This window comes from Staurois parvus, unplaced genomic scaffold (genome assembly GCF_062004578.1).
Source record: "Staurois parvus isolate SC_StPar_1 unplaced genomic scaffold, SC_StPar_1.0 ptg000356l, whole genome shotgun sequence".
Classification (NCBI taxonomy): Eukaryota; Metazoa; Chordata; class Amphibia; order Anura; family Ranidae; genus Staurois; species Staurois parvus.
Window position 1 is genome coordinate 2,588,612 of NW_028318152.1, and position 26,475 is coordinate 2,615,086.

Consider the following 26,475-nt stretch of genomic DNA (forward strand, 5'->3'; position numbering starts at 1 on the left):
CAAAATGTCTTGATAAACTCTGGAATTCATTTTCCCATCAATGACAACAATCCGTCCAGGCCCTGAGGCAGCAAAGCAGCCCCAAACCATGATGCTCCCTCCGCCATGTTTCACAGTGGGGATGAGGTTTTGATGTTGGTGTGCTGTGCCTTTTTTTCTCCACACATAGTGTTGTGTGTTCTTCCCAAACAACTCAATCTTGGTTTCATCTGTCCACAGTATATTCTGCCAGTAGTGCTGTGGAACATCCAGGTGCTCTTTTGCAAACTTCAAACGTGCTGCAATCTTCTTTTTGGCCAGCAATGGCTTCCTCCATGGTGTCCTCCCATGTACTCCATTCTTGTTTAATGTTTTCCTTATTGTAGATGTGTCAACAAAAATGTTAGCATGTGCCAGAGATTTCTGTAGGTCTTTAGCTGACACTCTGGGATTCTTCTTTACCTCATGCAGCATTCTGCGCTGTGCTCTTGCAGTCATTTTTACAGGATGACCACGCCTAGGGAGAGTAGCAACAGTGCTAAACTTTCTCCATTTGTAGACAGTCTGTCTTACCGTGGACACATGAACATCAAGGCTTTTGGAGATACTTTTGTAACCCTTTCCAGCTTCATGCAAGTCAACAATTCTTGATCGTAGGTCTTCTGAGAGCACTTTTCTGCGAGGCATGGTTCACATCAGACAGTGCTTCTTGAAACCAGTAAACCCAAAACAGGTGTGTGTTTTTTAAGGGCAGGACAGCTGTCAGCAACACATCCAATATCATCACACTGATTGGAGTCAAGGTTGGCTCACTCCTGGCTCCAATTAGCTCTGGGAGAAGTCATTAAGCTAGGGCCTCACATGTGAATGTTTACATGTTATGTGCAATTAAACCATGGCAACATCTAATGTTTGTGTAGTATTATGTTCAGCAGACTGTGTTCTTCTATTGTTGTGACTTAGATGATGTTCACAGCACATTTTATGCCCAATTCATGCAAAACTCCACGTAATCCCAAGGGGTTCACATACTTTTTCTTGCAACTGTATATACTAGGGCCAGTTTAGACAAGATCCAATTAACTTACCAGCATGTCTTTGGAGTGTGGGAGGAAACCCACGCAGACACAGGGTGAACATGCAAACTCCAGGCAGATGGTGTTGTGGTTGGGATTTGAAACAACAACCCTAGTGCTGCCAGGCAGGGTCGCTAATTATTTAGCCACTGTGCTGCCCATTTCACCCTACTGAATCATGTTTTTCACTAGTTTGAATACACAATGCACTTTGTGGATTCTGTACCCATAGAAATCAGCCTTATCGCCTTTAACTGAGGAAGTGGCCATTTAAAGCCACAAAATACTTTTTTTTTGTGGTTAAATAAAGAAATTCAACGCTCATTAAACCAGATGATGCTGAACTATTCTTAGTCATATGACAATGGGCGCCTCTGTTGATCAGACCACTGATGGTCTTTTTTGCAGTATCCATTTGAACTCACTAACATTGTTCAATATACAATGAGTGTGATGGGAGTGTGGGTATTGCACAGTAAGGAATATGTCTGGAGGTGGTGTACATGTTGGAGAGGAAACAAATTCTGTATTAAGGTGGAGCATGCTCTTTGCCACTAAATTAATTACTGGTAGCATAAACCTTTAGGCCTGAAAAGAAGAGACTGCAATCAGGTGCTATATTTTATAGGCTATATCAAATCTTTGTTTTATCACAGATAAACCTTTTTTCTATTGAAATGGATTCCCAAAGCACAATGAGTTAGCTAAAGAAACATCACAGCAGATGCTATCTACCATCTCCAATAGCCAATACCTACATTTATTTTCAGTTGTTGGGTTAGTTCATTTTTGGAACAGCTTACACAGTTTGCTGCATCAAGTCATATTGTAGGCCATAAACTAACTTGGTAACAATATCCCTAAAAATATTACACACACGTGTAGCTATTCTTATGGCTTCGTATACCAAGGTAGGCTTAGCTTTCTTCTTTGAAAAGATGAAAAAAAGCATACATTTTTTCTCTGGAACCCTGATGCAAGTAAACACATAGTGAGCATGTGGAGATGACCCACTTACTAGGTCTTCAGTGCACATTGAGAGCATCCATATATGATTACTGTATGCTGAGAAGTTTTTCCATACCCCTATTCACAGAAGAGTCTTCCTAATGGAATAATATGTAGAAGCCACTAATTGTTGTACCACTTAGGGGCAACTGCAGAACCTTCAAGACATGTAGACAAGGTGGTACACAACCGTGGTGCCGAAAACAAACTAGCTTTTAAAATTGTTTAATTTTTCTTATTATAATATATGTAATTTTCTGGGAACTGCTTTATTTTGGGTCCCCGAAAAATGTAAATGGCAAAGGTAACACAGGGGTTGCATAAAACTAGCATGCTAGGAAGATGGATTCATTAAAAATGACGAAAAGCTAATAAGGCCAAAACTAGCATTGGTGCCTATAACAACCAGTCAAAATTCTTGTTTATTTTTTCATTAAGGAAAAAAAATGATGGTTTGTTGGTAACAACACCAATTTTGTGTAATTTTCTGTTCTTTAATTTTAATATATCAAACTTTAGTACTGAGCAATGTTACACCCATGGCCAGTCACAGAACAGATGTGAGAATCTTAAAATGGGAAGACTAATGAAACTTATTTTCTGTTGGGTTCTTTTGTCCAAGTCATATCTTTTTTATGGTCAAGACAAACTAATCAGTTGCCCATGGGACTTTTTCAAGGTACATCACAACAACAAAATATATACAAGAACTTTATTTTTAATATCCAAAAGATAAACAATTCTAATAATAAGCATAAAACATATTTAAAGAAGAACTCTGGGATGGGCAAAAAAATCATCCGTTGGTATACCCCCCTATACAAAATACTGAACAGTTAATAAAAATGTTAAAATCCTTACCACTGAGGAGAGAAGTCTAATTTAATTTTCAGGATGTCGTTTCTTTAATTAAAAAAATAATAGCATCTGCACTGCTGAAGAGGAGGTGGAATAGTAGGGATCAAGTCATATCATCTCCTCTCTCTCTGCAGTGAATAGAAACTACACTTACCATCAAGCGCGGCAAATTAAAAAGGTTAAATGGTAAAAATATCAGGCAATTGAGGAGTTAATTGTGAGCCACTCCCTCGGCTCCCTCTGCAGCAGTGTGTGTATAGCTGCTTGGCTCCCCTCTCCTCCTACAGCAAGGCTGTCAAATCCTGTGTTGCTTGTGTATCCCCAGAGGATCTGTGCTGTTAATAGTGATGACAGAGTCTGTGTCCCCACTCAGCTGTCATAATGCCAATGGTTCTGAAGCCCATCTGCTTCTATTCTGTCGGGGACATGAGATGAGACATCAGTTGCTAGAACATGGGCTGTTGACCTCAAAGTACTGGGGAAGAGGGGAAGAGACTCCTGGCTATGAGGATGGGGGAGAGGGGAGGGGGGGCTGACAGACCTAGAGTGTCCTGAGCTGTAATTGTTAGGACACAACCTCCATGGGCGGTACAGATTGGGAGTCTGAGGGTCCTGGTCCACCCACTACAGTCAGCCACCAGGGACGGAAGTACTTCACTGCTGGCTAGAAAGAACTACAGAAGGGATGTGCCAAGACCAGGGTTGGGGGAATAGGAGACATTGCTGCTGCCTGTCTTACATACAGGAACCCCTGGGAAGTAATGGTTTTATTTGAAAATCACCAGACTGTTTCAGAGCAACTACAGAGTGAACCAGAAGAAGGAGGACATATTCAGTAAAGGTAGGAAATCAGCAACTAGGACACGTATAAAAGTTTTTGCCCAGAGTTCTGCTTTAAAAATGAGAAAAGCTGACTTAGCTGTTATCAGTCTGCTTGGCATAATTGATTCACAGTTACAATTCCATGCCTATTACACTATTATTAGAATTCCACATACTTCCACAAGTTGAGTAGAGAGCAGGGGCGGACTGACCATTTGGAAACTCGGGCACTGCCCGAGGGCCCGGGGTCAGTAGGAGGCCCCATGAGATGCCTCGGGTACCTTTTTCATAGGCTTTGTTGAGTTTGGGCAAGGACACAGGGGCCCCATGATCCCCTATTGCCCGGGGGCCCCATGAGTTGTCAGTCCGCCCCTGGTAGAGAGTATGACAAATCTCAACTCTTTCATGAGTTTTCATTCACTTCATCAGGAGTGGATGCTAATGACAAGATGTAAAGTAGAAAAACAAAATTAAGTTATGAGATAATGATGATACAATGGCATATATTTATCCTCCAATTGTTAGTGTGTTATCAGGGCATAATATACGGGCAGCACAGTGGCTAAATGGTTAGCACTTCCGCCTGGCAGTACTAGGGTCGTTGGTTCGAATCCCAACCACAGCACCACCTGCCTGGAGTGTGCATGTTCTCCCTGTGCCTTCATGGTGCTCCAGTTTCCTCCCACACTCCGAAGACATGATGATAGGTTAATTGGCTCTTGCCTAAACTGGCTCTAGTATGTGTATGTATGAATGTGAGTTAGGGACCTTAGATTGTACACTCCTTAAGGGTTAGGGACTAATGTGAATGTACAATATATATACGTAAAGCACTGCATAAACTGACAGCGCTATATAAGTATCTGAAATAATAATAGTGGGTTATAAAGGAAAACACTTATAAATCAGCTTAAAAAATGGATAAAAATGGCAGCACTTCAGGATGATAGCTGTCAAGGGTGTCAACCCTTGGAGTTGTGGGAAAGGGACCCTGGAAGCGCACCAAACACAAAGAGAGGGAAAAGATAGCACACATAGAAATCAGTAGCCAGAGTAGCCCATGATGGACCCAAAAGTGTGTTAAAACCTAAAGAAATAAATATACACATAGGTAGACCTATAGATAATAAGTAGGTGGAAAAAATGTTTAGGCTCCATGCACACTAGCTTTTTTTTAAGCTCCTAGAAGCTGTTATCAGCCTTTTTTTTCTGCTCCTAGAAGCTAAATAGTGTTATCCTATGTGTCCATGCACACTGCCTTAGGCTATTAGCTTTTTTTAAGCTTCAGCGTCTAGGAGGAGAAAAAAATTGTTTTTGTACAGTTTTTTTGGAGCGTTTTTCCTGCGGAAAAAAAGGCTAACGCCTCCAAATGCTCCTACACTCCCGAATGCTCCTAACAGCTTTTGTTTCCCTCTACATGTACTATAAAAACGATAATGCTTCTAAACGCTCCTAAGCCCTACTAAAATGCGACTAAGAAACACTATTACCAGTGTTTTTATCCAGCATTTTTTCCATCTTTTCTTAGCTTAAAGTGTGTATGGAGCCTTAGAAGTAAATAAAAATATAGCTTACATATTTTTACTATTGTCATTACTAAAAGTGCCAAAAAGTGACCCAGATAGCGAATCCTTAGAAAGGCAGCATGTCTAAATAGAAAACTGGGGAACCAAGTGTGAAAAGAAAATCAAAAGAGATGTAACTACACTATATTGCCAAACGTATTGGGACAGCACTCCAAATCATTGGATTCAGGTGTTCCAATCACCTCCATGGGTGCAGGTGCATAAAATCAAGCATCTAGGCATGCAGACTGCTTCTACAAACATTTGTGAAAGAATGGGTCTCTCTCAGGAGCTCAGTGAATTCAAGCGTGGTACCGTGATAGGTTGCCACCTGTTGTTTTTCAGGGGCTGGCTTGGCCCTTAGTTCCAGTGAAGGGAACCCTTATGGTGTCAGCATACCAAGACATTTTGGACGATTTCATGCTCCCAACTTTGTGGGAACAGTTTGGGGATGGCCCCTTCCTTTTCCAACATGACTGCACAGCAGTGCACAAAGCAAGGTCCATAAAGACATGGATGAGCAAGTTTGGCGTGGAGGAACTTGACTGGCCTGCACAGAGTCTTGACCTCAACCTAAAAGAACAACTTTGGGATAAATTAGAGCGGAGAACGCGAGCCAGGCCTTCTCGTCTGACATCAGTGCCTGACCTCACAAATGTGCTTCTGGAAGAATGGTCAAACATTCCCATAGACACACTCCTAAACCTTGTGGACAGCCTTCCCAGAAGAGTTGAAGCCGTTATAGCTGCAAAGGGTGGGCCAACTCAATACTGAAGCCTATGGACCAAGTCTGGGATGCCATTAAAGTTCATGTGCGTGTAAAGGCAGGAGTCCCAATACTTTTGACAATATAGTGTATGTCTTAATAAAAGCGCTAAATAATTTCTACTTTATAGACATCTTGTCCTGTTGAAGTGAATGAATATTCATGAAACATTTTGAGATTTGTGATGTACTCTATTTTGCTCCCTGGAAATATGAGAAATTCTAAGTAACTGCTTGTAATAGGCAAGGAATTGTAACCGTGAATCAGATATGCCAAGTAGATTAATAGTTAAATCAGCTTTCCCCATTTTTAAATATTTTTTATGCTTGTTATGAGAATTTTGTTTAATCTTTTGGATATTAAAAATAAAGTTCTTTTATATACAGTATTTTGTTGTGTTGTACCTCAAAATATTCCCACTGGCATTTGAATATTTTGTCTTGTTTGTAATATGGGATGGAGGTACACCACCTTGTGTACCAGATCTCAAGAAATATACTGACATATTTTTTACAGTATGGTAAAAAAATGTATATATTGCAGATAACCAGTCCATAGATGGTGGTTGCATTAGTTTTATGCTGAGTACATTTCTACATTTACCAAACAATAGCTATTGATGTTAGAATCTCAGTCTTGTAAATTCTAGTGTACTGAACTGTCATCTGAAACACCGTCACAGCTATCTTCTGTGAACCACGCAATACCATCTTCTTATGTAATGGAGGCAAGAAGATGTTTTTAATACAAATCAGGAGAACAGCCTAGCGTGACAACTTTGCTTTTTTTCATAGATTTTGTTTAGTGAGCGTTGTCAATCTAGGACAGGAACTGTGTTACTGAACTGATAAGCTGTAATATATTACATTTTTGTGCATAGCATTTGTTTAGACATAATTTTAATAAATTAAAACAGTGGAGCTGTATATTTTCTGTGAAATAAGAGATAAACTGAGCAGACTATGATCTTCCAGTTGTTGGTATTGTTTACATGGTGCTTTATCATTGCAGTTGTGGAATGGGTTCCAACCAAAGTCCGCACAATCACTGGCACCCTGGCAGGATATTCCTATACTGTTGGACAACTCCTTCTGGCAGGTTTAGCATATGGCATCAGAGACTGGCGATGGCTGCAGCTTTCTGTTTCTCTACCGTTTTTCGTGTACTTCTTCTACTCCTGGTAGGTCAAATCCATTTATGTTACAGTTTTATCTGCTGGAGGCTACCAGAAAAACTGAAAAGGGTATGCATCTAATTAGGTTCTGAATGAATTTGACTGTTAAGCCAACAATTTGCCACCTAGTTCAATCTTTTAATCAAAGGACGTTGGGCAGCAAGGGGCCAACAGGGGTTGACAAATTTGGGCAGCAAAGGGCCAACAGGGGCTGAAAAATTTTGGCCTGGCTTCTTTGAATTTTTAATTCAGGGGATTAGATGTGAGAAGGACAACAGAGCCACTCACAAAGCAAGTTTCAGCTGATTTGTTGTGTCCCCCTCTTATCTCCTGCTAAGACACATAGTGTGGAGTCACTCTGCACATGCTCAGTTTGGTGTGTATTCAGGTCCTTCTTTAAGGCGGGGCAAAAGGGGCAGCTGCCCTGGGCCCAATTACTGTTGTGGGGCCCAAAGCAGCTGCCACTTGAGCCCATGCTGCCCAGCGTTGCCAACGGTATATTTAGTATTGGCAACCACTTCCATCAAAGACATTGGCAGTTCTGGGCAGGCGCCACCTGCAGAAGGAGCACTCGGCCTCATTTGCCGATACTACTCTCCTAGTCCTGGCTGCAGCCCTGTCACGTGGAGTGATCTGTCCTTTGCCTCTCGCACAGCTTCTCTTTCAGGGGGCACTACCGCTGCTGTGTTGGCATGTGATGGGAGTCTGGGGCTGTCCACTTCCTTGCACCCCAACCCCTCCCCTGGCCACACTGTGACAGGTCCGGCCCTTTCACCACATGGAAAGCGTCCATGGCGCCCTGTGCCGCACTGACAGGTCTGACTGGCACCTGACTACTGTGGAGGAGGAGGGGTAGGGTGAGCAGGACCACGCTCAACATAGCTCAGGTGAGATCACATACAGGGCACACATGGGGGGGGACCTTAACCCCCACAATGCGGGGGGGGGGGCGTGTTCCTGCACTAATGTCACTGCACTCTGTGCTGATTTACTATCCCAGTGGCTTGCATTCTAATGTCACCCTATAATAGGAGGGGCCCCTGGACTGAAGGTAGCAGTCCCTCTATGGAAGGGCCCCCAGCCCCTGAAGTGGAGGTAGCAGTCTCCCTACTGAGGGGCCTTTGGACTGGAGATAGCAGTCTCTAGGAGTGGAGAGCTTCCATAGAGAGATTGCTACCTCTAGTCTAGAGGCCCCTACATAGAGAGATTGCCTCCTCCATTCTACATGCCCCTTCACAAAGAGATTGTCACCTCCAGTCCAGGGGAGATTGCAAATGCCAGTCCAGGGGCCCCTGAATAGAGAGACTGCTACCTTCAGTCCAGGGGCCCCTCCATCAGAGAGACTGCCACCTCCAGTCCAGGGACCCCTCTATAGGGAGACTGCTGCCTGCAGTCCAGGAGCCCCTCCATAGAAAGATTGCAACCTTCAGCCCAGGAGCCCCTTCATAGAGAGCCTGCAATGTCCAGTCCAGGGGCCTCTCCATAGAGAGTCTGCCACGTGCAGTCCAGGGGCCTCTCCATAGAGAGTCTGCCACGTGCAGTCCAGGGCCTCTCCATATTAAAATTGCCACGTTAACCTCTAGCAACCAATAAGTAAGTGATGATGAACAGTAACCAATAGTAACCAATCAGTGAGTGGTAAAGATGTGTAGTAACCTCTAGCAACCAAATGGAAAGCAATAATATTGTGCAGTAACCTCTAGCAAACATCAGAAAGCAGAAATGTGCTGTAACCCTTGGCAACCAATCAGAGAGTGGTATTGATTTTCTGTAACCTCTGGCAACCAATCACAATCTCTGCCTGATCTGCTGATTTTGAGTCTGGCTGCTATTTATTGTATGTCTCAGAGAAGGTGGAGAGTGAAATTGTAATGTGTGTGTGTGTGTGTGTGTGTGGGGGGGGGGGTCCAAGAAACCAGCTGCCCAGGCTCCAATCAATATTAAAGATGCCCCTGTGTATACTGCTAGAGAGTGCAGTGATCAGTAAAGGGCCAATCAGCGCTGTCCAGACAGAGGTCAGGGGTTCTGCATCCTCCTAGAGCAGAAAGGAAACATGTCCTACAAGCTTTAACATGTGCTTGGCTGGACACTGATAGAAGTCACAAGACTCCTATATACTGCTGATGAGAAAAGGTATTTAGCAGTTTATATTTACTAAAATAATTGCATTTCTGTGTTCTGTGCACTGTGGGAGATCAAATAGAGTGAATGCAGGGTCCTGGGTTTAGTAACACTTTAAAGTCAGTCACTATACTGGTAGCTAACCTACCAAAATCAATTTGGCGTCTCATGTAACATAAAGCCTTTTTTGAACAAAAATATATTTTTGTTGATAAAAAGGTAGACTGCTGCTGTCCTGTACAATAAAACATTAGGTGATTGGAAATGTTATCGCTTTCAATACCATATTTGTGCAAAGTTATGCTGATAATGTTTAGACAAGTATAAATAGCCGTTTCATGTTTTCAATGACAAAAATGTCAGAATACAATTTAGATATAATTTCAGATTGGCTGTGCAAGCATAAACAGCAAGATAACACATTTAAATTATATTTAAGGTGTCTTAGAACTATATGCCAAGATATTCATCTCCACAAAATACCGCTCATTCTTTCCTTTGCATCACTTTAGGGAAAGAAAGCCAATAAAACACTAGATTGTATACCGTAATAACAAAGATTGTATTCTAATAATACCAAGAGTGCCAAATTTCCACAGGCTATCAGAGGGTACTGTGGCATGAGTAGCTGTCATAGTGGCCACACATCTATCAAGATGATCATACAATCGATCATTCAATAAAAATAAAACGTACGCCAAAGACCCTCTAGTCAATCAATTTAGTGAGCTCTCAATCAATTTTGAGCCTGCTATGTTGATGCGATGTAGTGGAATTTTTTTGATTACTTCAGATCAGGTAAATCGGTGGTCAGCAGATTGTGATCTACTGGTAGATAACTGGTAGATCGCGGTCTGGGTTTGCTGACCCATTCCAGAACTTCAAACAGAGGAACTACTTGTAAAGTTGGAGCTGTAATAGGGAGCAAGAGCTTCATAAGCTGATGCCCCTTCTGTAGTGCCGGCTCCTGTCCCATGCAGAGTGATACCAACTGCACTCCACCTCTAGTGGTAGTTAGCAGTCTCCAGAGTGGTGCCAGCAGCAGGAGGAACAGAACTTCCGGTCAGTGTGAAGCAATACACTCACTGGGCATAATAGTATGGGGCTGCTCTCACACTGATGCATTGCAGTTTACCCACACCGCGGGTGCAGGGCAGTGTACCTGCAGCTTTCCTGCGGGTTTGATGTGCTTAGCCATAGACGTCTATTATATCCTGTGGGTTTGATGCACTTTCTGAATGCGCACCAAAACTCCTGTATGCAGGAAAGTGCAGCATACCTGCAGGATATAATAGAAGTCTATGGCAAAGTACAGCTAACCCAGAAAAGTCACAGATGCACTGTGCTGCACCTGCAGTGCAGGTACATCAGTGTGCAAGCAGCCTTATAGGGGGGTCAGAACAGTAAGGGTTCACTTACATTTGCGGCTTAGGGGTGGTAAACCCCAAGGTTAATGTGTTTTTACCACCCCGCCCCAGCCACACCCACTTTAGCTGCAGTGGTCATAGGTGTACACATAACATGCCGCAACAGAGTTATACGCCCTGTCATGGTAAGTGGGTGCAGTACCTGCCAAGCATGACCCGTTCAAGTGAATGAGGCCGCTTTGCAAGTGCCCTGAAACCTTGTGCAGTGCAGCAAACAAGGAGGTAAAGCAGGCAATGTTGTGTTGCTTTCTCACCACCTGCTTTAAGCCTTTGGACCCCGCTGAAGCATACGCTTGTGGGGCACTTGCAGAGTTGCCCCATTTACTTGAATGGGTAATGATTGGCAGGCGGTAGCACCCAACAAAAGCAACATGGGGTTTAATTCCTGTTATGGCATGTATACACCAGCTAAAGGGGGTAGGGATTGGGGGTGGTAAAACTGTGACTCAACCACATGGTTTTAACCCCCTTGTGCCCAAATGTATGTGTGAAAGAGCCCTAAGGGTGCCGCTGCCGAATGCAACTAAGGGCTCATTCACAAGTGCAGCAGGCACCACTGCTCCTCTGAGAAGCGTTCCAAGTGTGTTTGACAGGTGGTGAGGAGGTAATATGTTGCCTCCTCACCACCTGATTTAAACACATGATTGCCGTGCAATGCACACGACTGCAACATGGTTAGAGGTTTAAATCAGGCATGAGGAGGCAACACTGTGCCCGGTGATCTTTGATTTCTCCCATGTTGTTCAGGTAGATCTCCACCTCTTTAAGGTTGCCTACCCCTGGATTAAGTGAATAGTTTTATTTGATCATTTACATTTATAACTGATAGATCATATTTTTTATTGATATTTTCAGTTAATCACGAAATGCGTAACAATATCATATTGTTTGATATTTTAATTGATGATGAATTGCTTGTTTGCAATAGCTCTCAGGCAAATCAAACACAAATCACTGCTTGTATGGCAAACTTAAAGTCCTTCTCAGAGAAAGAGATATCCCCCTATCCAATCCTATCTGATTGCTGTGTTGAAGAAAAAAACAGATCTAAATGCCACTTTTACTTACACTAAGCGACGGTCATGTGACAATTAAGCCCCAGGCCTTATTCTCTCTGTTTACTTCCTGGTTGGGTCTTTCATCACATGTTCACACAACTGTCTACATGACACGAACACTTACTAGCTGAGGTGAGCGGCGACCTTGGGTGCCATCACAGCACTGGATTAGAGGTTCCCCTGCACCTGGAATCTGTGTCGAGGGACCTGAACAGGGGACTTAGGTAAGTATAGCTGGCTTCACCAGGTATGGAAAAAAAAGCCTGGAAAGATGGGTTAGAAGAGGGTGGCAGAGAGGGGTAGTAGAAAGCTAGTTTTGACCTGAGTGGGGCTTTCATATCTACAGATCATAGTATAGACAAATCACTCTCTGCCATATTATGCAAGCTTGGTACGCTACTGACTCACTTTCTTGTCAACAGAATCAAAGAAAGATACTAAATATATTTAAATGAATACACAACTGCAATATATGGCCCAAATACTGTATGTTCATACCTGGTCCTTCAAAGAATCATCTTCACTTTTACTATTGATGACCTTTAGATAAGTACACAAGTTATGTAGCAGGTTCTGGCTTTTTTGGGTACTGACCTGAAACAAGCAGGTGGAAAATTCTGTGTGAAGTCAGAACTCCTGCTGTGAATACTCGTCCCCAGATCAGTGAAAGTACTGAAGCCTCTGGAATTTTTTACACAGTTTCCAGTTTGAAGGTTGATAGAAGCCATAATCAGCCCACCAAGATCTGTCATGTGCCGGGCAGTGTTGCAGACATTAGAAGCGGTTTTAAACTACATTCCTGTAACTATATATTGGAGCATTCAGAAAAACACTTTTCTGCTTTCCTTCCAGGTGGTTTCTTGAATCTGCCCGCTGGCTTGTTCTCTCTGGCAAACCTGCCAAGGCGGCCAGTCAGATGAAGAGGGTGGCCAGGTTTAATGGAAGGAAAGAAGAAGCTGAGAAAATAACTTTAGAGGTATGTTAATGACTTTCAAAGCAACCTAAAAAATAAAATAAACAACATTCCACTCCTGAAAATGACCCATCTTTCAATGACTTACACATTAAAGGGTCTATAAATAAAATTGAAAAAACAAAAGGAAGCTACAAGTAACAGCTAATAAGTAGATATAGTTAGTACATATTACTAATAATGTGTTTGTAGTGCTTAACCATGAAGGAGCTGCTGGATGTATTGGGTCCACTGTTCCATGACTCTGAAAATAGCATCACGTACTCTGATACACCTGGCTGGATAGGGAATATTTATTGCAGATCTATATGCAGTATCCCTGAAACAAAAGGAAATAACTGAACTGCAAATAGGTGAACATTAGAATTAAACATACTGTAAATAACAATCAGTGGGTGTAGAAATCAACCCCTCCAGAATCCTACACAGGCCAGTCTGAGCTAAGGAGAGCTATACAACCATAACTGTTCGGCAGTCTGTAATATATTCTATTCTGCTGGCCACGTTGTTGGGGCCCAACTGTTATGTCCCTCCTTTGTCAAAGTGTAGTGCAGATTTGACTACCTCTCAATAACTCCTGCGTTAGCAGGTGGTCTTCTTCTGTATGTTGGATGAAACACAGCTGGTCTGTGTCCTCAGCATCCTTTCTCTTTGATCAGGCAGCAGGCTGTATCCCTTCTTTGTCACTTAGTCTCTCTGGATAACCTTCACACTTTTCCTGCTCAGTCCAGGAAAAGCAACAGGAAAGACCATCTCTCTTCTGTCACCCAGTTTCTCGTGTGATCTGTAATTTCCTCTTTTCAACCTATCAAGCCAGTTCAGTCTGTGGGAGGCTACAATTCCCATAGTCCTAGCAATCCACATCCTGTGTGCATCAATATTCTGTAGATGGCGGGCTTGACACTGGCTGCTAAGTTCCACAATAGAAGATTCCTATGAACAGCAGCAGCCAACATAGTGAACCAGCTGCTGACTGGGACTTCACGTGCATCCATGTACAGTATGTAATAATGCCATCCTGGAAGACAGATTTACTGTCATGTTAGGGAAAATTCACTATACCTTCCAAATTTAAAAAAAATTAGGATGATTGGCTTTTAAAAATTTTTGCCTGCAGTCTGTGCTGTCTAATAACAGCCATTTTGAGCACACTGGAGAATGCATGAACATTAGAAAAAAGAATTTAGAAGCGTCCTTTCAGAACAACAGATGCCCTGACCAGCCATTTAATTACAATGGCTGGTCGTGAGGTGGTTACAGAACTGGAGTGGGCAGGATAGAAGAGCCTTGTTTGACGGGTTCTTTTGGTTCTGTCTAGGCTCTGGACAGTTATTTATATATATATGTAATTTCTTTTTTATTATTATTATTATTATTATTATTATCATTATTAATTTTTTTTTAGCAAGCAGCAACAGAGGTGAGAGCTTGTTTTAAAGCTTATTTACAGTTTGTTAAGAACATGTTTCTATCTGAATATCTATAGCCTTACCATAGGTTCACATAAGCCTTAAAATACTATTTGGTAATGTCTTAACACACCTTGTCCAGATTTCTCTAGTGATATGGTAATTCACGAAAGCTATTTGTTCTTGCTTTACTAAGGAGTCAGCAGATCAGGGGAGATTATCTAGTTGTTCACTTGTTCCTTGTTAGGTATAAAACCCATGTCATGGCATAAGTCATCTAATTAGAAGTGTTGTCGAAAATTCTTGTATTTAAAACCCAAACCTTTTATTTTACAGTTTTGAATACAGTGATGAAGGGGTTATGACCCTTGTCATATTCTATTGCTGTCTGTGTCCCCATTAGGGAGATGTACTCTCTCAGTTCATCCTGGTGACCCATTGTCTTTGGGACTGACAGTAAAGGATAATTAAAAAAATTAAGTTGTCAACTGAAAAGCAGTAGAGAAGAAATCTTCTAATGGGCACACTTGCTCCAGTGACTGGTGTCTAAGAGGCGATTTAGTACACTTGAACAGATTTTACCCTACTTCCTGTTGTATCTACAGGACAGAAAATGAAATGTCCCAAGTGGGACAAAGATGGCACCAAAATCTGTACTGGAGTTTTAACCTACTCCTTACCCATTCCCTATCTAAAGTTTAAAAAAGTTTTTTTGATTAACAAACGCATCAGAAATAAGTATGTAATCCATTTAATCTTCTTAAAGAAAATTAATTAAAACTGAATTACTTTATTGAAAGTAGCATTTGATGTCATACATCTGCTTTCCCTAAAATGAATCAATCATAGACAAATATGACAACATTAAACAATCAATCAATAATCCTGATATTTACACATAAGTGCATTTTTTAAATAAAAGTATAACAACAAAACATTTATAAGAATATTGTGAGAGTATTCTTATCATGACTAGAAATTGGATAAACTATTATCTGAACGGGATTATCACAAATACAATGAAACTATCCATATATTTACACATACAGTAAGTGCATTTTTTAAATAAAAGCATAACAATAAAACACTTTATGGCAATATTTCATGAGTATACTTATCATGACTAGCCTTGTGGTGATTGCTGCAAAACTTTTCTTCTATTTCAAGGTGTTTTGATTTAACGCCTTAAGTAACAGAGGTGTGTTACAGTTTAAAACAATTTTGTTTTGTTTTCTTCTTCCCAAAGACAGTGCAGAGACCCTCCCCAATAGAAACACAGGTATTTCTGTCAGTATACTAGATGGATAGTTTCTCCTCTTCCCAGTACCAGAGAAATGAGGGGAAATCTGAAACATCTATGAGCCTCCAAACACACTATGTAGCGCTTTGAGTACATTGCAGCCCATTCATTTCAATGGGCTGGCCTACTTGTTACAAATGTGGCAAAGGAGCTCAAGTATATCTTTTATGTTTTGACATTTCTTAGATGATGAATGAATGGCACACGAGGGTGCCACACAATTTTTGTGTGTTTTTTCAATGTTCGCTATATTGCAAGGTTTGGCACATGTTCATGTGCTACTCTAGTGTGAAAGGAGCATGAAACATGTTGTATTGTGTTTATTATAAGGCTACAGTCCATTTCCTTCAGTGGTATATTGTATGTTTACAGTCTAAAGTTAGTTTTCCTTTTTTTGAATATGGATAACTCATATCTGCACAATAGATATATAGAGCTCATAGAGCAGTTCTGCATCATAACCATGCGCAACTAAATGTTTCCCTTTTTTATTTATAAATTTGCCCTTATGCTCTCACATTTTTTAACTATAGACACTGAAAGCTGATATGATGAAAGAGGTGGCTTGTGGGAATTCATCGTATACAGTGTTCGATCTGGTCCGAACCAGTACTGTCCGCAGAATATCCTTTGCTGTGAGCTTTGTGTGGTAAGAAGACTGTCAAAATTAGCACTCCCCTAGAAAATGTGCTAATTTTGTAAGTTAGTTTTCAAGAAGAAGGAGAAGGTATTTTAATATAGAGCTAGAATTTCAGCATTTGACAAACAGGCCCAAAAAGTGAGCTTCCCTAATTATTCACTCTTGAAACCACCCTGTCAAGTAAAGATAAAATCAACATGAAAGCTCCCTTCAAAAGAAGAGCTCTTATACTCACCTCTCTGGTGGCCAGTATCTCCTAACTTTCCTCTATTCCAGTGCTGTGGCCTCCACCAGTGTATTCTTCATTCAATACTTCTGGGAGTGATGGATGCCTGTGTTCCTCATTTCCCACCCTGGTTCCATCCTCTGAGGCCTGTAATGATGTAGTGGTTGGAGGATGGAATCGCAGGCATGTGAACTGTGAAAAGTCTTATACGAGGAAGCAGCACTGGCATATAGGGTAGGTAGAAGAATTGGGCCTCCAGAGAGGTGAGCATCTTCTATTACAGGGAACCTTCATCTTGATTTTATCATCACATGCCCAGATTGCTTTAACAGGAACTTGTCAGGATAGAAATATGAGAGCTGCTATAAATTTTCTGTCCTTGAACAGATATATGCATATGCAGTGGTATGCAGTGGTGTATTTACCACAAAGCAAACAAGGCATTTGCCTAGGACGGCAATTTTTAGGGGGGCGGCACCGCCCCCCAGAAGAAGGGACCTGGTAAGCAGCAGTGGACTGAGTCATGCAGGGCCGCCATCTGAGGGGTACCACCAGTTCTCCTGTAAGTGACCCGGTCAGCAGGAGGATTGGTGTGGTGGGGGAGAGCAGTTGCAGAATGATGCCCTGTGTATCTCTCCCTCCAGCAGCTGAAAGCTGGTTTCTCCTCCTCTCCCTCCTGCCAGCTTTCTGCTGCTGGAGGAAGAGACAGATCTGGCCAGATCAAGGTGGTGCCTGGTGTTCCTGAGCTGCTGCTATTTTCCCCGCCCACACTCAGAACCAGGACAAGGGGACAGCCTGGAGCAGGGAGAGTAGAAGTGATGGAAAGGAAAGAGCTAGGAGGAGGTGAGCTGTGCTGTGTTCTCTGGGCTCTCCCTTCTGTCATCCATTCAGCACATGAGACACGATCACTGATAGATCGTATGGGACTGCCTGCACACACACACAGTATGATTACCACCCCCTACCCACATTTCTTGCTGCCCTGAGATCAGCAGCCCTTGGAGGAGGTAGGGGGTGGTAATTATAGTGTGTGTGTGTGTGTGTGTGTGTTATATCAGTGATCCATCTCTTGTGCTGCATGGACAACAGGAGGGAGAGCCCAGAGAACACAACAGAGCTCACCTCCTACTGGGGCTCTTTCCTCTCCACTTCTTTTAGGAAGTGTAATGGGGATTTGGGGGGGTGGTGGTGGTGGTGCTATTTGCTAGGAGGAATGGGGGGAATAGAGGGGGAGGGAGAGAGAGGGAGAGATAGAGGGAAGGAGGGAGAGAGGGAGAGAGAGAGGGAAGGAGGGAGAGAGAGGGGGGGGGGAGAGGGAGGGAGTGGGAAGGCGGGAGAGAGAGAGAGAGAGAGAGAGAGGGAAAAATATTTTATATACATGCACACTCTTATTGAACACTCTTGCCCTCTCATTGGGGGGGGGGACAATTTTGGTGTTGTTTACGGCAACACAAAACCTAAATACACCACTGGTGGTATGAAATGCAATACACACACTTCTTTTGGTTCAGTGCCTTGCTAAGTAGTAAAGCATGGAGAAGGAAACAGCCCTAAATCATGCAACTTTAATGACTAATCAGCAGTTAAAATGTGCAGTAACCTCTACAAGTCTTGTACTGGACTCCTGTTACAGTATTCTGGTGGTAGTAGGGCCAGTTCATAAGGTTTTGTATCTATCTATCTATCTATCTATCTATCTATCTATCTATCGCTTTATTTATTTTCAAATACTAGGCTCATTTCTCTCTTCCTCTTTGCCTTCTTACCTGAAATATAGGTAAGGATTATACCTTCTGTCATGTCTTTTTGCTGTCCAAGTTACTACAGGAAACCCCTCTATTTGTCCTGGTGATGTGAAAGTAAGGGGAAACCCTACATTTTATAGGGGTCATAAACGCAAGAGGTGAGTGGAAATCTTCCAATGTGGGTGGAGACGTGTTCTGATGACAACTGTGAAAGTCACTGCCCCTTACTTGGCAGAGATTTTCTCTCACTTCCTGTTGTAATTCCAAAAAAAGTAAAAAAAAAGTGCAATCTTCCTAGCAGGACACATACACCAAAAAATAACCATATCAGGGTTTTAACCCTTCCCTACTCTCTCCAAAGTTACAAGTAAAACATATAAACATATACACTATACAGAATTTTTTTGATCAAGACTGAATTCCTTCTCAGTATTGAGAAAAAGACTGCATGTAACAATAATTCTAACAAGTAAAAAAGTGCAACAAGTAAACAATGATTTGTTAATAATGATCAAGGCCAGAAAATGTCCAGGAAAGAAATGCAGATGGTTAATATTGTAGTGCCCCTTTACATTAGTGGTCAGTGTAGAAGTACTTCCTAACATTGGTGGTAAGTGGAGCAGTGTCTCCTTACAATAGACTGTAAAGAAGTGCCTCTCTACATTGGTGATCAGTGGAAAAGTGACCAATATCTAAACTTCCAGGAGTCCAACTCTTTCCCTGCTCTAGCCAAAACTAAAATTCAAAACTTTTGGCTGGAGTTGCGCTTTAATCATCTGTAATTTTCTGTAACATATTGCACCTTTCTGTATTTTCACAGGTTCTCCACTAGTTTTGCCTATTATGGCTTAGCAATGGACTTACAAAAATTTGGAGTGAGCATTTATCTTATCCAGGTTATCTTTGGGGCTGTCGACTTTCCAGCCAAGCTAGTTTCAACAGCATGCATGATCTACATTGGTCGAAGAGTCACACAGTTCTTTTCCCTTTTCCTTGGAGGTCTGGCAATCCTGGCTAACATCTTTGTGCCAACTGGTAAGCCAAAAGGCCCTTATATTATTGCTACATCATTAAAATAACTGCATTGAGGAAATTAACAATCATTTTGTCTTTTTAGAGCTGCAGGCACTAAGGACCAGTCTGGCAGTGTTTGGAAAAGGCTGTTTAGCTGCTTCTTTTAGTTGTGTTTTTCTTTATACCACAGAACTCTATCCTACAGTCATCAGGTAGGTACAATCAGTCATGTTCTGCACTGATGAAAAATGATCATTGCAAACAATATTTTCACTCTAGGATTTGTTTGAAGGGTTAGTATTCTTGAGGCTGGTCATAGATGGTCTAATAATTAAAGATGAACTTCAGGCAGATAAAAAATACATGTTAATGCAGCTAGGTATAAATTAATAAATAATTAAATGTCTTTTTACAAATGAAACTAGAGTAGGTATCTGAATTTGACTTGGTATCAGACTTTTTCAATTTCCCACACAGCAGAACTTAGACTGAGAAAGAGGGTAGCACAGTACTGGGAGCCAATTAGGTGTGCTGCATGCAAATATGCTGACAAGGAATATGCTTGTAGTGGAAGAGAGGTGTGAGCAGAGGGATGAGCTCACCACTCTTCTGTTGCTCTTTCCCTATCCAGTCAGATGGCTTGGAATGGAGAGAGGACACAATCGTATTTGTTAAAGTGTATGCAAAGCCTAAAACTTTTTCTGTTTTGGATAGAGTAGGGAAGGGTTAGAACCCCTGGCATGTTATTGTTTTGCCGTTCTATTTAAGAAATTTCTATTCACTGGAGTTCAGCTTTGAAAAAGCTTCTGATTTCAAGCTTTTTCACTGAGATCAAGAGAGTGCCTTAGGCAGTCAGAGGACCATTGCAGAGGGAGATTTTCTGGTTTGTATGTATGCAGAAATGTCAGGTCATAGAGATCCTTGTGTGCATCACTGTCAGCAATGATAGTGGCAGGTCCTGGCTCTTGTGCAAGGGTGGACAGATATATTCCCACCCATCAATCTCAAGTAGATCTCTGTGTCTTTATTGATATCAATACCTGTAGGTACATCAACTGCAATCATTACAGAATCCAGACTATGGACATGTCTGCTTATATTCCCTATTTGTACTGTATTAGTGCTGACAACAATATATATATTTATTACTTCATTAGACTTCACAAAATGTTCTCTGCATGAAAATCTGTATTGCTTCATATGCCCGGGCCACTTTGTAACTCCAGATTGACACTGGACATGAGTCATGCTGAGCACATTACTTGGGTGCCTTATTTCCCAAAGAGAATCTAGTCTTTGTACCAGCAACTATTGCTCAGTGCTTGCACCACTAGGTGTTGCTGCTGTTGCATCTGCAATTAGAAACAAACCCTGCTGTCTGAAGAAGCCGTTTTATCGCTTTAGCACATAGGAAATCTATTATTTATCTTCTGGTTTGCACAGGATAATTTAAATGTCATGCAGGCAGGTGTTTCAGTAAATATTTACTTATGTTTTAATTGCTTTACTGACCCAATATGTCCACTGTGATACATTTCATTATGTGTTTAAAAGAAAGTTAAAATGAAAATAACCTAACCCTTTCTTTAAAAAAAAATGAGTGTTTTTTGAATTCCAGGTAAACATTTGAAAATGTGTATGGTTTTATCCCATATATGATCATTTTTTATCTGTTCGATCCTTTGCATGCTGGTAAAAAAAGTGATTCTATATTCTATCTCTGTAGTTGCCTTGTTGTGTTAAGGGTATGCAGTATATGTCGACACCATCTGGTGGGACTGCCTGCTGTGACCGCACCAGCCATGGCCCATTAACCTGAGTTCCAAATGAACCATAATATGTTCACCACCAGATTACTGCAGCACAGACATAGGTGAATTTGTTCCTGAAAACCTGTAGTGAGATCTGTAAAATCATATTTTATAGGTGCTATGTACATAACAGAAGTTATGTAGGTGCTATCGACATTGACCCAAATTCATGGGGTTGTCAAGTATAATGTGTGTGTGTGTATATGTATGTATGTGTATGTATATATATATATATATATATATATATATATATATATATATATATATATATATTGGATTTTGCTCAAGTAGATTGAGTAGCTGTCTTTGGTGGTATTGGTTTGCGTGAACCACAGGATGCTATAGATAGGTTTTTTTGTGTTAAAACAGTATTAAAACCAAAAGCAAGTATGTATTATATTGCAGCTTACCATTTCTTAGATGTTATGGGTGCATTTGTTTTCTTTTATTTTCACCCACCAGCTGATCCTGCTAGTAAGTCTGTTGTTTTCAACAGAACAAGCTGTTCTACAGGGGTAGCAGTTAGGAGGTTGACACAGCCACTTAAAGGGGTGCTCAGAATGGTCAGCTTTTATTTATATATTTAACACATTTATCCCAAAAGTAAAAAAAAGCTATTGCTATAACTACTTAAAAAGTGTCAGCTGGCATTTGGCTTCAACATGTTAGTGTATTTAAATCTGCTAGTGCATTTAACACTACTCTCAACCTAGACTGACAATACTGCTCTCCAAAAATGTCTGCGTTGCAACTCCATCCAGAGTGTAGGCACCCTATTACAGGAAGTGTGTCACTGGCCAGATCACCAGGGAAAAACAGAGGGGGAGAGATCCTAAAAAACAAAAAACTAATACAGCCACCACTTCTAATGATTGGTAAGGTGCAATATATTACATTTTTGGTTTTTGCTTTTGGCTGCTTTAATTTTGTAGTTGCTAGCAAGAAGCTCTATAGTACAACATTACAGCACAACCTTATGTAATATAGACATAATTAATGCAAGCATATTTCCACAAAATTTTACTTTCTAATGCTTTGTACATGTTGCATTATACTGTAACACCACCCCCTCAGGGATTGCTGATGAATTTGGGTCCCCCTATAGTCCTGCACAGCCAGTCAGTTAGCATTTTCCACACAGCTTTCATCCATAGACAGAAATCAGGCCTTGAACTTTGGTTTTGTTATTTTATTGAGGGGATTAAACTTGGATGGGGTAAGGGGTGTATAGGATGCTCAAGCGAACTAAATTCTGAGGACAACTTCCTGAACTATTCACAGCTTCTCTCCTCTATCACAGTCTCTGTTGGAATGGTAGCCAGCAGCTCCAGTTGTACTGCCCAGACCCTAGATGAACTCCTTTTACCCAGCAATCTGGAGACTTTCTTCCTGAGCAGGGGAGTGGCTCCTGTTCCTTTAAACGGGTAACAGTCACTCGTAGAGGGCTAATCTGGTTTCCCACCAGAATGCTTCTTTCCCTATCCGTCCAGAGGGTGGAGGTGTACTCACTCATATCCTCTTCTGTACTGCTTGCGGAATGGCTGCTGCTACCAGGCCTATCAGTTGGGCTGCTCCTTCCTTGCCATACAGGTGGTCCATTCTTAGGAGGCCAGTGAGTCCTGAGTTTTCCTCCTTTCCAGCTCCAGGCTCACAGGCAGACCCCATCTCAATAGGCCTCTTGGCAGCCTTCCTCCTCTAGCTTTACATCTTCCTGCACCACACTCCTCTCCCAACACCACACTCCTGTTACTAAGTAGGCTCTTACACTTTTAAGAGAGTCCCAGCCCCTTGTCAAGCTTCCTGTTGGGGATTGGCTGAGGTCCCTCAATAGTGTAGCCAGCCACTCCTCAGATACACCCACTGTCCCCAAGGACCTCCTCTGAAAGCCTCAGAGCAGGGGGAAATACCGGAGGGATTGGCCTGCAGAGTCTCTCACTCATGACCAGAATTTGACCCCTCTGACTATGTCACCTGAGCTGCTAATCAGCTCCTCACTAACGATCAGCTAAGCTAGGAAGATGCTATAATACTATGACCTCTGTTAAAGCAGAGTTCCACTCAAAAGTGGAAGCTCCACTTATTTCCCCCCCCCCCTCCACTTCCATATTTGACACCTTTTGGGGGGAGGGGGGAGTGGATACTTGTTTTTGAAAGGTACCTGCTCCCACTTCACAGGTCCCAGAAGACTGTCGGACCAATGAGAATGTGCATGCGCAATGGGCACCTGGCTGTGAAGCCGCAAGCTGTTACAGCCTGGTGCCCACACTTGTGATGCCGGTACTGGGGAGAGAAGAGGCCTGCGCGGGTGAGAACATCGCTGGACCCTGGGACAGGTGAGTGTGTTTATTAAAAGTTAGCAGTTACAGTTTTTGTAGCTGCTGACTTTTAATAAACACAAAGCTGACTGACCTGTTGAGCCATTTGACCTCAACGTGAGACTAGCATTGAGTTTTGTGACCATGCTTTACATACAAACCTTATGTTTATCAAAAGCATCAAAGTTAAATAGAATGAAAGGACTTGAAATTTGATAGAAGGGCCTTGAGCCACAGGTCTTCCCAAGTGCATTCAAAAGAGTGTGAGTGTGTGTGTCCACCCTGTCCTAAGCAGGAGTGTTTCTTTACACTTTGTTCTGTGGGGCTGTAATCAGCCTAATCTATATTGATAGTTCTGTGTTTATTTGGTCTTTTCTAAGGCCAGTGTTACTGTTTGCAGTAGTGCAATAAGATAAAATTATGTGGGGCTATGATTGCTGATGTCCTCCTGGCCAATTTTCAGAAGTTTTATTGCCGGAGTTGCAGGCTGGGCGTGGATATACAGTTGCAAGAAAAAGTATGTGAACCCCTTGGGATTACGTGGAGTTTTGCATGAATTGGGCATAAAATGTGCTCTGAACGTCATCTAAGTCACAATAGAAGAACACAGTCTGCTGAACATAATACTACACAAACATTAGATGTTGCCATGGTTTAATTGCACATAACATGTAAACATTCACAGTGCAGGGAGGAAAAAGTATGTGAACCTTTGGACTTAATAACTGGTTGACCCTCCTTTGGCAGCAATAACCTCAACCAAACGTTTCCTGTAGTTGCAGATCAGACCTGCACAATGATCTGGAGTAATTTTGGACCACTCCTCTTCACAAAACTGTTTCAGTGTAGCAATATTCTTGGGATGTCTGGTGTGAATCACTCTCTTAAGGTCATGCCACAGCATTTCAATCGGGTTGAGGTCAGGACTCTGACTGGGCCACTCCAGAAGGCATATTCTGTGCTGTTGCAGCCATTGTTTTGTTGAATTACTTGTATGCTTTGGGTCATTGTCCTGTTCAGGGGCGGACTGACAACTCATGGGGCCCCCGGGCAATAGGGGATCATGGGGCCCCTGTGTCCTTGCCCAAACTCAAAAAAGCCTATGAAAAAGGTATCAGGGGCATCTCATCGGGCCCCCTACTGACCCCGGGCCCTCCGGCAGTGCCTGAGTTTCCAAATGGTCAGTCCGCCTCTGGTCCTGTTGCATCACCCATCCTCTGCGGAGCTTCAGTTTGCAGACAGATGGTCGTACGTTTTCCTGCAAAATGTCTTGATAAACTCTGGAATTCATTTTCCCATCAATGACAACAATCCGTCCAGGCCCTGAGGCAGCAAAGCAGCCTCAAACCATGATGCTCCCTCCGCCATGTTTTACAGTGGGGATGAGGTTTTGATGTTGGTGTGCTGTGCCTTTTTTTCTCCACACATAGTGTTGTGTGTTCTTCCCAAACAACTCAATCTTGGTTTCATCTGTCCACAGTATATTTTGCCAGTAGTGCTGTGGAACATCCAGGTGCTCTTTTGCAAACTTCAAAAGTGCTGCAATATTCTTTTTGGACAGCAATGGCTTCCTCCGTGGTGTCCTCCCATGTACTCCATTCTTGTTTAATGTTTTCCTTATTGTAGATGTGTCAACAAAAATGTTAGCATGTGCCAGAGATTTCTGTAGGTCTTTAGCTGACACTCTGGGATTCTTCTTTACCTCATGCAGCATTCTGCGCTGTGCTCTTGCAGTCATTTTTACAGGACGACAATGCCTAGGGAGAGTAGCAACAGTGCTAAACTTTCTCCATTTGTAGACAGTCTGTCTTACCGTGGACACATGAACATCAAGGCTTTTGGAGATACTTTTGTAACCCTTTCCAGCTTCATGCAAGTCAACAATTCTTGATCGTAGGTCTTCTGAGAGCTCTTTTCTGCGAGGCATGGTTCACATCAGACAGTGCTTCTTGAAACCAGTAAACCCAAAACAGGTGTGTGTTTTTTAAGGGCAGGACAGCTGTCAGCAATGCATCCAATATCATCACACTGATTGGAGTCAAGGTTGGCTCACTCCTGGCTCCAATTAGCTCTGGGAGAAGCTAGGGCCTCACATACTTTTTCCTTCCTGCACTGTGAATGTTTACACGTTATGTGCAATTAAACCATGGCAACATCTAATGTTTGTGTAGTATTATGTTCAGCAGACTGTGTTCTTCTATTGTTGTGACTTAGATGACGTTCAGAGCACATTTTATGCCCAATTCATGCAAAACTCCACGTAATCCCAAGGGGTTCACATACTGTTTCTTGCAACTGTAAATAAGCTCTCTCTCTCTAGCTTCCAGGCTTTGCCCAAGGAGGGCATGCATTGTTAGAGATTTCTGCCCTCCCAGGCTTTCTACTTTGGGAGGGTATATGTGCTGTGAAAAGAAAGGTCTAGGTGTAGTGCCTAAAAAGCCTGCACTGCTTCGTTGGGGCTACATTCAGGGAGAGTGAGGCTGGATATCTCAGGGCTTTATAGGAAGTCTGGTCACCTATTCAAGAAGTGCATATGCTGCATTTGAGCACTACTCTACTGCCTAAAAGACTACAGAATACCCATTCTGGCTTAAAGGCCTCATATGTATGACTGTAAGTAGAGTCTGGAGCATGATGCTATGTCTCTTTTGGGGTACCCTGTGCCTTAATCCTCTCTCCTCTCATATTTGTACAAACTAATTCCCTTCAAGCAAAGACTGACAGAGTGGAAGTCAGTTAGCTGGTCGCCATGCAATGGTCAGTGAGTGTTGTAGGGCAGCTGTGAGACAGTTTTAGACAGACTAGGAGGACTCATTAAATTCAGCAACTCTGTAGGGGGAGAACACTAAATAAATGTATATTGTGACAGTGCTGTGCCAAGTCACGGTGTCAGAATCAATAGAAGTTACTCAGGGTTCTCATTTATGCAAGTTGAGGGGCTCTAGGATGTCTGTTATGAATGGAGAAAACAGAGTTTTGCAGTCTTCTCCAGGATTGGTGACCCCTGGATTAGGTTCTGGAGACCAGAGGCTTTGTGAAGCCTCTAATACAGTGCCCACATTTTACTGGAGACCAGCATCATTATTATGCAGGTGTTCACAGCCCATTTGGTGAAGGGGGTGACTGTGGTTCAGGGCTCCTTCCCCTGCAGACATGTGAAAAGATGCTGAGAGTGTGTCGTCTGGTCC

The 26,475-nt window shown here is 42.2% G+C and overlaps 1 protein-coding gene across 3 annotated transcripts in view; it reads left to right on the forward strand.

Annotated features, from left to right (window-relative positions):
* The window catches only part of LOC149456583 (solute carrier family 22 member 6-A-like), a 97,015-nt gene that overhangs the window by 20,976 nt on the left and 49,564 nt on the right, over positions 1–26,475 (forward strand). For all 3 annotated transcript variants that reach the window (XM_089684785.1, XM_089684786.1, XM_089684787.1), the window contains exons 5-9: positions 7,086–7,254; positions 12,707–12,830; positions 16,070–16,185; positions 18,968–19,182; positions 19,265–19,373. In XM_089684785.1, the coding sequence (XP_089540911.1) occupies positions 7,086–7,254; positions 12,707–12,830; positions 16,070–16,185; positions 18,968–19,182; positions 19,265–19,373 (733 nt within the window). The remainder of the gene's footprint in view (positions 1–7,085; positions 7,255–12,706; positions 12,831–16,069; positions 16,186–18,967; positions 19,183–19,264; positions 19,374–26,475) is intronic.